Source organism: Hypanus sabinus, chromosome 21, assembly GCF_030144855.1.
Source record: "Hypanus sabinus isolate sHypSab1 chromosome 21, sHypSab1.hap1, whole genome shotgun sequence".
In the NCBI taxonomy this organism is placed as follows: Eukaryota; Metazoa; Chordata; class Chondrichthyes; order Myliobatiformes; family Dasyatidae; genus Hypanus; species Hypanus sabinus.
Window position 1 is genome coordinate 63475190 of NC_082726.1, and position 12280 is coordinate 63487469.

Here is a 12280-nt window from a genome sequence, read left to right on the forward strand (position 1 = left end):
GTGGACCTCTACAGTGCAATGATTAAAAAGAACGGGAATGCCTTATTGTTGAATGAATTGTTTGGTTGGGCGTAGCTCAAAGAGTGTGACAGCCCCAGTCTACTGCACTCACGTTGTTGGGACAAAACTCAGAGTATCAGTGGGAATGGCCATTGCTGCTGAGTTTTTCCTAGGGTTGGAATACGATCCCAAGACTCTTGGCATTGATCGTAGAAGTGGGCCACAGAGTGGCGTAGCAGTCAGCATAACACTTTACAGCGACAGTGACCTGCGTTCATTTCCCGCCACTGTCTGTAGGGAATTGTACATTCAACCCATGACTGTGTGGGTTTTCTCCGGGTGCTCCAGTTTCCTCCCACAGTCCAAGTATGTACAGTAGGTTAATTGGTGATATGGGTGTAATGGGGCAGCATGTGTTCTTCAGGCCAGAAGGGCCTGTTACCATGCTGTTTCTCTAAATAAAGTGTTAGATAGCCTCACAATGGTTGCCAAGGCACCACAAGCCTTTTATCCCAATTCTAAATTGTTTCTGTCTTTCTGATCTAAAATTCCTAATCAAGAACCCCTTGACTTTGCAGTTGTGGGAGGAGGTGAATCCGATGGGAACTTAGGGAAAAGATCAGAAGGCCAGGGTGAATTCAGCCCTGCCTGATGTCCCTCAGGTGCCCAGTGAATAGAACCTTTTCCCAGGTCAGACCTGAGCAAGCGCAGTTATGGTGTTCAGCTGTGCCTTGCACTGTTGGTGTGGGCTGACAAATGTCCGAGACTCCACAGAAAGGACAGAGATCAAAGCAGAAGGGCAACCACATCTAATGGCAAATGTGTTAGTTGTGAGTTAATTTGGATCCTTGCCTTCAAAGCTCCCTTCACCTTCATGTCTTGTTGACATTTTCCTCAAGCATATTATTTTTAGTGTCCTGATGTATCAGGTTAACTGGTCAGGAGAAAGTGGCCCTGGATTTGTAAGGTGCATTGTTCCTGTACTGATAAATGGTTTTGTGTAAAGTTACACAAATAATGTTATTTGTATCAAGGTCCTACAGGAAGCTGTTGATGTTTTCCAAATGGTCACTTTGACTGGGTTTTTGGGCAGCTTTGTCACTGGACATTTATCGTCCATCCTTAGTTCCCCTCAACAATTAACAGTCAACCTCATTAGTGCATCTTGAGTCACATGCAGAGCACATTGGATAAGGTTGTCCAATCCGATGTCTCATCTGAGGGCACCATTCGATGATTTGATGGTTGCATTCATTCTGGACTGACATTTAACTCCACGTTAATGGTCCAGAACATTCTGCTAGTCCAGGAACTTATCCGTTACAGGACATTTGCCGAAAAATGCTGCTGCCTCTTCCTTTTTTAATGACCTTCCCTTTCCATCGTTACACATAAAGGTTAATCCTTAACTTCTCTGCAAAATTAGCAACTACAGGTGGGGTCAGAACTGAGGAGGTATAACCAGGAGTAACAAATACCTAGAACAAGTTTCCAAGCAGACGATTGCCAAAGTGTGTAGGGATACAGTATTATCCCTAAGGTTGGTGTTTTTGGGGATACAGTATTAATCTTGGGACTTTGGTGGTGTCGGACTAGCCTGTTGGGTGATACTCCTATTCATGTTCCAATGAATCCAGTGAGTTTAAAGAAAGCAGGATATGTACTGACCCGTACAATCTTTCGAATGTGGGAGGTAAGTGGAGCACCTGGAGGAAATCACGTGGTCGTGGGGAGAATGTACAAACTCCTTACAGACAGCGGTGGAATTGAACCGGGGTCGCTGGCACTGTATTGGTCTTAAGCTAACTACTATGTTACTTTGATGCCCATTTCAGAGACAATTTTCCATGTTAAGAGTAAGAACATTTGACAACCCCAACCCAATGTAGAATATTACAGACTTTAAACGATATGAGTTCACTCTTAAAGCGATTAAATGGTGTAAAGTTGGTAGAGTTACATATCATTCCAGTCTGACTCGTGATTATTTTCAGCCGCACTCCGTCTAACCCAGGGGTTCCCATCCTGGGGTCCATGATCCCCTTGCTCAATGGTATTGGTCCATGGCATAAAAAATGTCTGGGAACCCCTGGTCTAACCGGAAGGTTGATCTGGGCAGAAGCTCAACTTGCACACGATGAAAGCCTTGTGACGATACAATTTGCTGTACCGCAGATGCTAAAGGGAAAGTTGACACTTTCTCTCCCTCTTTGGTCTCAGCGAACGATGAACTGCGGCTGACCTTTCCAGTGCGAGATGGTGTCGTGTTGGAGCCCTTCCGACTGGAGCACAACCTGGCCGTCAGCAACCACGTGTTCCATCTGCGGCAGTCGGTGCACCAGACGCTGATGTGGAGGTGAGAGCGAGGGAGGTAATGGCTTGGGGCCAAAAGACCATAAAACGTAGGAGCAGAATTAGGCCACTTGGCCCGTCGAGTCTGCTCCATGATTCCATCATGTTTGATTTATTAGCCCTCTCACCCCCATTCTCCTGTCTTCTCCCCATAACTTTTCATGCCATCTGGCTAAATAAATTCTTCCTCATCTCTGTTCGAAAGGGACGTCCTTGTGAGGCTGTGCCCTCTGGTCCAAGACTCCCCCACCAGATCCACTCTACCTGAGCTTTGCAATATTCAATATTTTTCACTGACACCCCTTTGGAACAAGCACAGCAAGTACAGGCCCAGAGCCATTAAACACTCCTAATATGTTAACCCTTCCATTTCCAGGATCTTTATTGTGAACCTCCTCTGGACTGCATCCAATGCAAGTGCATCCTTTCTCAAATAAGAAGGCCCAGAACTGCTCACCATGCTCCAAGTGCAGTCTGACTAATGCCTTATAAAGCCTCAAAGTTACCAACTTACAATCAGTATAATTGCAGGAAAGGGTAGGCCTGTAATCCACTGCAACTCTCTAATTATACTCTGTACATACGTGTGCATGTAAATTTGGCCAATAAAGCAGGGTGTCCAACACCTGTGGGAATTGACAGCTTCAGGAAGGGCAAGGGGAGAAATACTTTAGCAGCTGCAGTTAGGTTACTACAAGGGAAGGAAATCTTCACTACAATTCTGTATGAACAGGCAGCTGTTTTGCCTGCTGAGAATTTTACAATTCCCATTCTCGTTCCAACATGTCAGTCTTAAGGTGGAGGAGCAACACCTTATATTCTGTCTGTTAGCCTCCAACCTGACGGCATGAAAATTATTTCATCTTCTGGTTAAAAAAAAGTTTTCTCCCTCCTCCCTTCTTCCTGTATTTCTCTATCTGACCTTTTACCTCTTCTCACCCTCCGGTCACCTCTCCTTCCCTTTCTCCTACAGTACACTCTCCTCTTCTTCTCCAGCCCTTGAACTTTCTCACTCACCTGACTTCACCTATCGCTTTCCAGCTATTCTCCTTCTCCTCCTCCTACCTTTTTTATTCTGGTAACTTGCCCCTTCTCAGTCCTGAAGAAAGGTCTCAGCCCGAAACGTCGACTTTTTATTCATGTCATAGATGCTGCCTGATCTGCTGAGTTCCTCCAGTGTTTGTGTGTGTTGCTTTGCTTCGGAACATTCAATGGTTCAGAATCAGGTTTATTATCAGTCATAAACTCAAAGAGATTCAGCTGATGCTAGAAATTCAGAGGAGCGCGCACGCACACACACACACTGGAAAAACTCAGCAGGTCAGGCAGCATCTGTGGAGGGAAACAATCAGTCAACGTATCAGGCCGAGAGCCCCCAGCAGGATTTGTATTACATGGATGCTGTTGTTTGCAGCTGCTGTACAGTGCAAATTACTATAAATTACAAAATTGAATAAATAGTACAAAAATAATAAGATAGGTTCATGAACTGTTCATAAATCTGCTGGTGGAGGGGAAGAAGCTGCTTTTGAATCATTGAGTGTGGGTCTTCAGGCTAAACAATGGTATTAATAAGAGGAGGGTGCATCCCACATGCTGAGGGTCTCTAATGATAGATGCCAGTCTCTTGAGTTATGTCCTCTTGATGGTGTGGACTCCTTCAAGGTGGCTCAAACTTCCTTGGAGAGGGAATGGGCAGATTGGAATTTAAGGCTTTGCGTAACAGCATGTGCTGCTTGGGCCTCGGGCTCTGTGTTGCAGAGGCTAATCCATCAAACATTAACGAGGGCAAATGGCTTCCCATTTCAGGTCTGACTTGGAACTTCAGTTCAAGTGCTACCACCACGAGGACAGACAAATGAACACAAACTGGCCAGCGTCGGTGCAGGTCAGCGTGAACGCCACACCGCTCACCATCGAGAGAGGTGACAACAAGACATCACACAAGCCCTTGCACCTAAAGCATGTCTGCCAACCGGGAAGGAACACCATCCAGATCACAGTTACTGCCTGTTGCTGTGTGAGTGAATCAGTCTTAACCTTCCTCTGGACGAGCTTATTATATTTAGAGGGACAGCATGGTATCAAGCCCCTCCAGTCCAATGCACCTAATTACACTCATCAGACTTACTAACTTACTAACTGGTATATACGTATACTGAATGTGGGAGGAAACCAGAGCATCTGGAGGTAACCGTGTGGCCACAGGGAGAACATACAAACCCCTTAGAGACAGAAGTGGGAATTGAACCCAGGTAGCTGGCATTTCAGCGTGTTACACCAATGGCTACACTTCCATGCTGCCCACTTACCTTTTACTTAGAACATTGTTCTAATGCACCAAAAGTAAAAAAAAATACAGTGTACTCAGTGAACTGGGTACACCTGCTCATTATGCAAATATCAGCCAATCATATGCAGCAACTCAATGCATAAAAGCATGCAGGCATGGTCAAGAGGTTCATTTGTTGTTCGGACCGAACATCAGAATGGGAAAGAAATGTGTTCTAAGTGACTTTAACTGTGGAATGATTGCTAATGGCCTGAGTATCTCAGGAACTGCTGATCTCCTGGGATTTTCACACACAACAGTCTCTAGAGTTTACAGAGAATGGTGCGAAAAACAAAAAACATCCTGTGAGTGGTAGGTTTGTGGACGAAAACGCCTTGTTAGTGAGAGTCTTGGCCCAAAACGTCGACAGCGCTTCACCCTATAGATGCTGCCTGACCTGCTGCATGCCACCAGCATTTTGTGTGTGTTGCTTGAATTTCCAGCATCTGCAGATTTCCTCGTGTTTGCTTGTTAGAGTGTTCAGAGGAGAATGGCCAGACCGGTCCAAGCTGACAGGAAGGTGACAGTAATTCAAATAACCATGCGTTACAACAGGGGTGTGCAGAAGAGCATCTCTGATGCACAACATGTTGAACCCTGAAGTGGATGGGCTAGAGCAGCACCTAATTTAATCTCTACTTCAAATTAATGTAGTAAACTGAAATTGAAATCTCCAGCTGGCTTGGCGTGTTTGAAAGAGGGGTGAGTGTGTTCTGGCAACATGACAACATTTTAGGGCGGCATGCTGGCATGGCAGTTAGCATTTCACTTCTTAATGCCAACCAGCAATCACTGATCAGGGTTCACTTCTCACCGCTGCCTGTCCTAGTGATCCGGATTCCTCCTGCATTCCAAAGACGTACCGTTAAAAGTTGTGCAAATGCTACGTTGGCAGCAGAAACATGGCGATATTTGTGGGCAGTCCAGCACAATCCTCATTAATTCAATTTGACGCAAATGACGCATTCCACTGTAGGTTTCAATGTACATGTGACAAATAAGACGTATTTTAAAACCTTAAATCTGAATTTCTGCCTCAAGAACAGCCTGATTCTGTCCTCACCAATCCACCCATTTCGTCCTCTTGCAGTCACACTTGTTCGTACTTCAGCTGGTTCACAGACCGTCCGTTCGATCAGTCCTTCAAGGATTGCTGAAGAAGAGGCTTCTCCCCGCTGAGCACTGCATCACAAAAAGTAAGTGACTAATTACAGATCGCTGTGTCTGTTCTTTTGAAAACTTCTCACCTATTCATTCGGAGTGGGTTATGTTCTAAGCAATCCCACTGGCAACAGAACAGAAGGAAACATATAATTACGTACAGATGTTCTAGTACTCGAGGTACTTTGTGTACATACAGTCAGTCTATGCAATAAACTGCTCTTATTTATATGTGATATATTTATTTATTGTGTTCTTTATGCTTAGAGTCATAGAGAAATAGAAAAGTACTGCATAGAAATAGGCTTTTTGACCCACGTAGTCCATGCCAAACCATCTAAGCTGCCTACTCCCTTCGATCTGCACCGGGACCATAGCCGTCCGTACCCCTACCATCCATGTATCTATCCAAACTTCTCTTAAACATTGAAATCGAGCTCGCAATGCACCACTTGTGCTGGCAGCTCATTCCACACTCTCACAACCTCTGAGTGAAGAAGTTTCCCCTTATGTTCCACTTGATCTTTTCATCTTTCACCCTCCCATGACCTCTGGTTGTATTCTCAGCCAACATCAGTGGAAAATGCCTGCTTGCATTTACCCCATCTATACCCCTCATAATTTTGTATATCTCTAAAAAAAATCTCAGCTCAGTCGTCAAGGAATAAAGTCCTAACCTGTTCGATCTTTCCTTATATCTCAGATCCTTCAGACCCGGCAACATCCTTGTAAATTTTCTCTGTACTCTTTTCAATCTTATTTACAGCTTATTGTGTTTTTATTAATGCTGCATCGAATACAGAGTAGCAAACATTTCATTCTCCTTTACAATCGTATACTGATATACAAGGAGTAAGTCTCTAATTCCATTTGTTTCCTGAAGTTACTAACTCCCAGTCTAGCCAGTAACTTGAGGCACTAATTTATTTTCTCTTTCTCCAAACAAAGTAAGTGTGTGTGTGTGTGTGTGTGAGAGAGAGAGTGAGTGAAATAGGGTTAATGCTCCTCAGTACTTACCTAGTATCTGCTCAGATGGTGTACCAATTCAGGTGGCTACAAGGTGGTTAGAGGTCAGAATCTTTACATTTCTCACTTTTAATGCAAGTTGGGGATCAGCTTTTCCCATTGGTCTTTGCTGTGGAAACATGGGCCTTGAAACCAAGGGTGGTCTCAACCTCATGCCCTTGACTGAATGCCAATGAAACAGCACACAAAGGCTAACATTGTCCTTGGGAGAGGTTTCACCCAGAGCTAAACCTTAGAAACAGTTGTACTGAATTGAAACTTCATGGAAATATTCTCCAGGCAGTCCTGGAGGGAGCGATGATTAAGAGCCGTAGAACATGATGTCTGTGTCAATCTATGCCAAACTACACTAAATCTATTCTCTCTGTACATGATCCATGTCCCTCTGTTCCTGCATGTTTTGTGCCTCCCTAAAAATCTCTTAAACACCACTATTGTGTCAGCTTCCATCACTACCCCCAGAGGCTCATTCCACTCTCTCTGTGAAAAGAACTTGTTCCAAACATCTTAAAGTTCTCCCCCATCATCTTAAAAGCATGTTCTCTGACATTTTCACCCTGGGGGGAAAAGAAGATTCTGACTGTCTACCTCTTACATAATTTCATAATCTTCTATCATGTCACCCCCTCAGCCCCTACCGCTCCAGAGAAACCAACAGAGGTTTATACAACCTCTTGTTATAGCTCAAACATCCTAGTGAACCTCTTCTGCACCCTCGCCACAATCTCCACAGCCTTCCTGAACTGAATCACAATCAGAATCAGGTTTATTATCGCTGACATATGTCGTGAAACGTTGTTTTGTAGCAGCTGTACAGTGCAATACGTAATATGTACTATAACTTACAATAAAAATATATAAAAATCAATTAGTGCGAAAAGAGAGCAAAATTAGTCACAATATTCTCCCCGTGACCAAGTGGGTTTTCTCTGGGTACCCCAGTTCCTTCCCGCATTCCAAAGACATACCGGTTAGTAAATTACTGGTCTGGTAAATTGTCCTGGGAATAGGCTAGGGTTAAATTGGAGGATTTCTGGGTGGCGCAGCTCGAAGGGCCGGTAGGGCCTGTTCTGCTCTGTGTCCCCAAAATAAATAAAATAAACACAATAAATTCTGCAGGTGCTGGAAATCCAGAGCAACACACACAAAATGCTGGAGCAGCTCAGCAGGTCAGGCAGCATTTATGAAGAGGAATAAACAGCCAACATTTTGGGCCGAAATCTAATGAAGGGTCTCAGCCAGAATGTTAACCATTTATTCCTCTCCACAGATACTGCCAGTCGTGCCGTGTTCCTCCAGTATCTTGTGCATGATACGCAAAAATAGTGAGGTAGTGTTCATAGGCTCATGGACCATTCAGAAATCTGATGGTGGAGGGGAAAAAGCTGTGCTTCTGTTAAGTTAGTTCACTTAGTTGGCTAGAACACAAAATGGGTGTGAATAGTGTTGCAAGTGTGTCTGTGCTGATGGCATCATTGGTGATCTCTGACCCACTTTCTTGTAACCAGTAAAAAGAAACTTCAGCAGCGTGGCAGCTTCTTCGGGTGGCGCCACGTTGAACGGGGAGGACGGTGTGGAGCAGACGGCAATCAAGGTGTCTCTGAAATGTCCCATCACCTTCAGGAGGATTCAGCTTCCAGCAAGAGGTCACGATTGCAAACATGTACAGGTAACCAAATGCAGCACCCTACGTTACAGCCTCAGAGAAGGCCAGTGTATTCAAAGGAAGTTTTGGCCAAGAATCAGCTTTTATAAAGATTAACTTATTTGTGACGTGTGTGTTTAATGATTGTGAGATTGGATCTGAAATCAAGGTTTAGCATCTTGAACCTTAAATTTCAAGTGAAGGTTTAACTACGTGGAAGCGATAATAAGGTGATAAGACATAGGAACAAAGCACGACCATTCAGCCCATCAAGTCAGCTTCACCATTCTATCTCAGCCATTTTATTCTTCCCCATTCTGCTTTCTCTCCACAACCTCTGATGCCTTTATTCATCAAGAGCCTATGAACCTCCACTTCAACTGCACCCAATGACTTGGCCTCCATAGCCACCCGTGGCAGTGGATTCTACAGATTTACTACACTCTGCCTAAAGAAATTCCTCTTTGTCTGTGTTCTAAAGGGCTGTCCTTCTACTCTGAGGTTGTACCCGCTGGTCCTAGACTCGCTGACTATTGGAGACATCCTTTGCACCTCCACTCTATCTAGGCCTTTCAATATTCTTTGGGTTACAATGAGATCCCCCACTTTCTTCTAAGCTCCAATAAGCACAGGGCCAGAGACATCAGACGATTCTCAGTCGTTAATCCTTGCATTCCAGGGATCATTCCCATAAATCTCTGATGCCAGCACATCTTTTCTTAGATAAGAGGCTCAAAACTGCTCACAGTGCTCCAAATGTGGTCTGCCCAATGCCTTATTCAGCCTCAGCATCACATCCTTGCTTTTATATTCTAGTCATCTCAAAATGAATACTTGTATTATGTTTGCTTTCCTTCCTACTGAGTCAGCCTGCAAGTTAACCTTTCGTGAACCCGAGTACATTCATGTCTCCAGTTTCTGAATTCACTCCCTGTTTATTCCTTTATTTCTTCTACCAAAGTACATGACCATTCACTGTATTCCATCTGCCACTTCTTTGCCCATTCTCCCAATCAGTCTCAGTCCTTCTGCAGACTCCCCGCTTCCTCAGCATCCCCGCTCCCCGCTTCCTCTCCATCTATCTTTGTATCATCCAATAACGCTGTAAATCTGCTGGTAGGTTAAATATGATTATTGTTATTCAGACTATATAGAACAAGAATTCATGGGCTTGTCTTTCTTGTGTCTTTTGCTGCTGCAGTGTTTTGATTTGGAATCGTACTTACAGCTGAACTGTGAGAGAGGAACTTGGCGGTGTCCTGTATGCAAGTAAGTGAAGATATTGAACACTTGGGAAATGTGTGTCCTTGTCAAAGTTTGCTGCTTTGGGGAGCTTTCTGCGAATACTCACTTCCCTACATTTGTGCCAATTACTTTTTGGCAACATAATGAGACTGGACACAAAATTCCTCTGGGCCTCCCTGAAGTTGGAATTGTCAGAATCAGGTTTAAAATCACTGACACACAGCATGTCATGAAATTTAAGCAACACACACAAAATGTTGAAGGAACTCGGAAGCCCAGGGAGCATCTATGGGAAAAAAGTACTGCAGACATTTCAGGCTGAGACTGGAGAAAAAAAATATGAAAAATAGATTTAAATGGTGGAGGAGAGGCGAGAGAAACACCAGGTGACAGGTGAAACCGGGATGGGAGGGGTGAAGTAAAGAGCTGGGAAGTTGATTGGTGAAAGAGATACAGGGCTGGAGAAGGGGGATAGAAGAAAATGAAAGAAAGAAAAGGGGGAGGAGATGATGTAAGAGAAGGAGAAGGGCAAGGGGACTGGTGAAGGAGAGGGTGTGGGGTGGAGGGCCACTGCTGGAAGTTCAAGAAATCAACATACAGTATGTCATGAAATTTGTTGTTTTGCAGCAGCATTGCAATGCAATACAGAAAATAAAACTAATTACAATTTTTCAAAATTATATATAAAATAAGGAATTATATCATTAAAATGTGACGTACATTAAATAAATTATATAAAAAATAAGTAGTGCAAAGAGACAAAAAATAGTGAGGAAGTGTCCATGGATTCATTATCTATTTAGAAATCTGCTGGCAGAGGAGAAGAAGCTGTTCCTAAAACATTGAATGTGTGCCTTCAGGCTCCTGTACCTCCTTGATGTTAGCAATAAGAAGAGATTGTGTCCTGGGAGATGGGGGTCCAAGTCCAAGTGTCAGTTGATTTCTTGCCAATGTTAAAGACACCAATAAAAAGAGATGTACCCACAGTCCCTTCTCAACATCCACTGTAGATGTGGCTGTGGTTTGTAAATAGTTTCTGTCTTAATTTGGTTCCATTGGAATGTAATTAACTCCTGTAATTTGGTTCCATTGAAATCAGTGATAATGTGTTCCGTAAGTAGTGTAAAATGCACTGAAGCAAGCGAGATCCAATTTCTACACCCTCATCATTGTTTCCAGGTGAGCAATCCCTGGCCACAGTTCCAACATCAGCACCTCCATCAATTACTTACCATGCATTAGACTACATATGGGTACACAATATTCCATACCATACCATAAATGAATTGAGATGTTGCAAGGAACATAAATCTGGGCAACCTTTTCACTGTGAAGAATGGAAGTAACATTTGCAGAGGGATCTTAACTCTCTCAGATACACTGGGCTGTTTTCCCAATAAAATATTGAAAATAGACTCTTTGGCTTTCCCCATTAAATGTGGAGAAGTTTCTTTCTCTGCCAGTCATTAGTGTTGGTAAATGAAGAGATGAGTAGTACTGTACTGACATTTACTTTGAGACTGACATCTAGTGAATGCTGAAGTAAACAGTGTATCACTTTATAGTTAAGCAACTCTTTCAACGCTGTCCATATTTATGCATGATAAATTATGTAAGGCATACTTGCCAAGTCTTTCATGGTATTCTTGCTTCCCCCACCCCAAAACAGATGTGGAGTTTACCAGATCCCGGGTTCATATTTATTTCAGGGGAAATCTAAAACTCGGATGAAAAAACATATCTTCGAAGAATTGGTTTGTAGCTTAATGACAAAAGACACAGCAGGTGCTGGGTTCTGCAGCAACAAACAAGTTGCTGGATGAACTCTGCAGGTCAGGCAGCATCTGTGGAAGGAAATATTTTGCATAAAGAGATGAAAGGTCTTGACACAAAACCTCGACTAACATTTCAGAATCAGTTTTGATATAGGCTTATGTCATGAAATTTGCAGCAGTAGTTCATTGCAATAAATAATAATAACTGTGAATTACAATAACAAATATACATACATAAAAATTAAATTAAATTTAAGAAGTTGTGCAAAAAGGGACCAAAAAGTAGTGAGGTAGTGTACATGGGTTCATTGTCCATTCAGAAATCTGATGGTGGAGTGTAAGAAGGTCCACTGCTCCCTCCGCAGATACTGCCTGACCTGCTGGGGATTCCCTAGTTGTTTGACTTTATCAGGAAATTCACCTCATTTCCTTCGAAGTGGAATGTCTCACCAGAGGGCTACTCACTACAGTGGTTCCGCCAGCTTGTTAAACGACAAATCTAATTAATCCCTCACCTCTACTTAAATGTCCTGCAAAATTCTCCGTTTCAATTGTGTATCTAATTCTCCAGTGGAAATTATTACTTGATGTGCTCTCACTGCACTGTGAGATGTGCATTCAAGGTCACAACATATAGCAAGAAGTTCACCTTTTTCTTCCACTAGAACTTTTCCTCAATTCATATATATTTCAGTTCATTTCTTCGGAACTGTGATATTGCTACTATTTGTTGGCCATCTCTAA

The 12280-nt window shown here is 43.2% G+C and overlaps 1 protein-coding gene across 16 annotated transcripts in view; it reads left to right on the forward strand.

Annotated features, from left to right (window-relative positions):
- The window catches only part of zmiz1a (zinc finger, MIZ-type containing 1a), a 409121-nt gene that overhangs the window by 370938 nt on the left and 25903 nt on the right, over nucleotides 1-12280 (forward strand). For 13 of the 16 annotated variants that reach the window (XM_059946721.1, XM_059946717.1, XM_059946729.1 and 10 more), the window contains 5 exons: nucleotides 2176-2356; nucleotides 4162-4372; nucleotides 5775-5880; nucleotides 8380-8540; nucleotides 9718-9785. In XM_059946721.1, coding sequence (XP_059802704.1) covers nucleotides 2176-2356; nucleotides 4162-4372; nucleotides 5775-5880; nucleotides 8380-8540; nucleotides 9718-9785 — 727 coding nt within the window. The remainder of the gene's footprint in view (nucleotides 1-2175; nucleotides 2357-4161; nucleotides 4373-5774; nucleotides 5881-8379; nucleotides 8541-9717; nucleotides 9786-12280) is intronic. The other 3 variants (XM_059946723.1, XM_059946728.1, XM_059946726.1) reach the window with 1 other exon arrangement.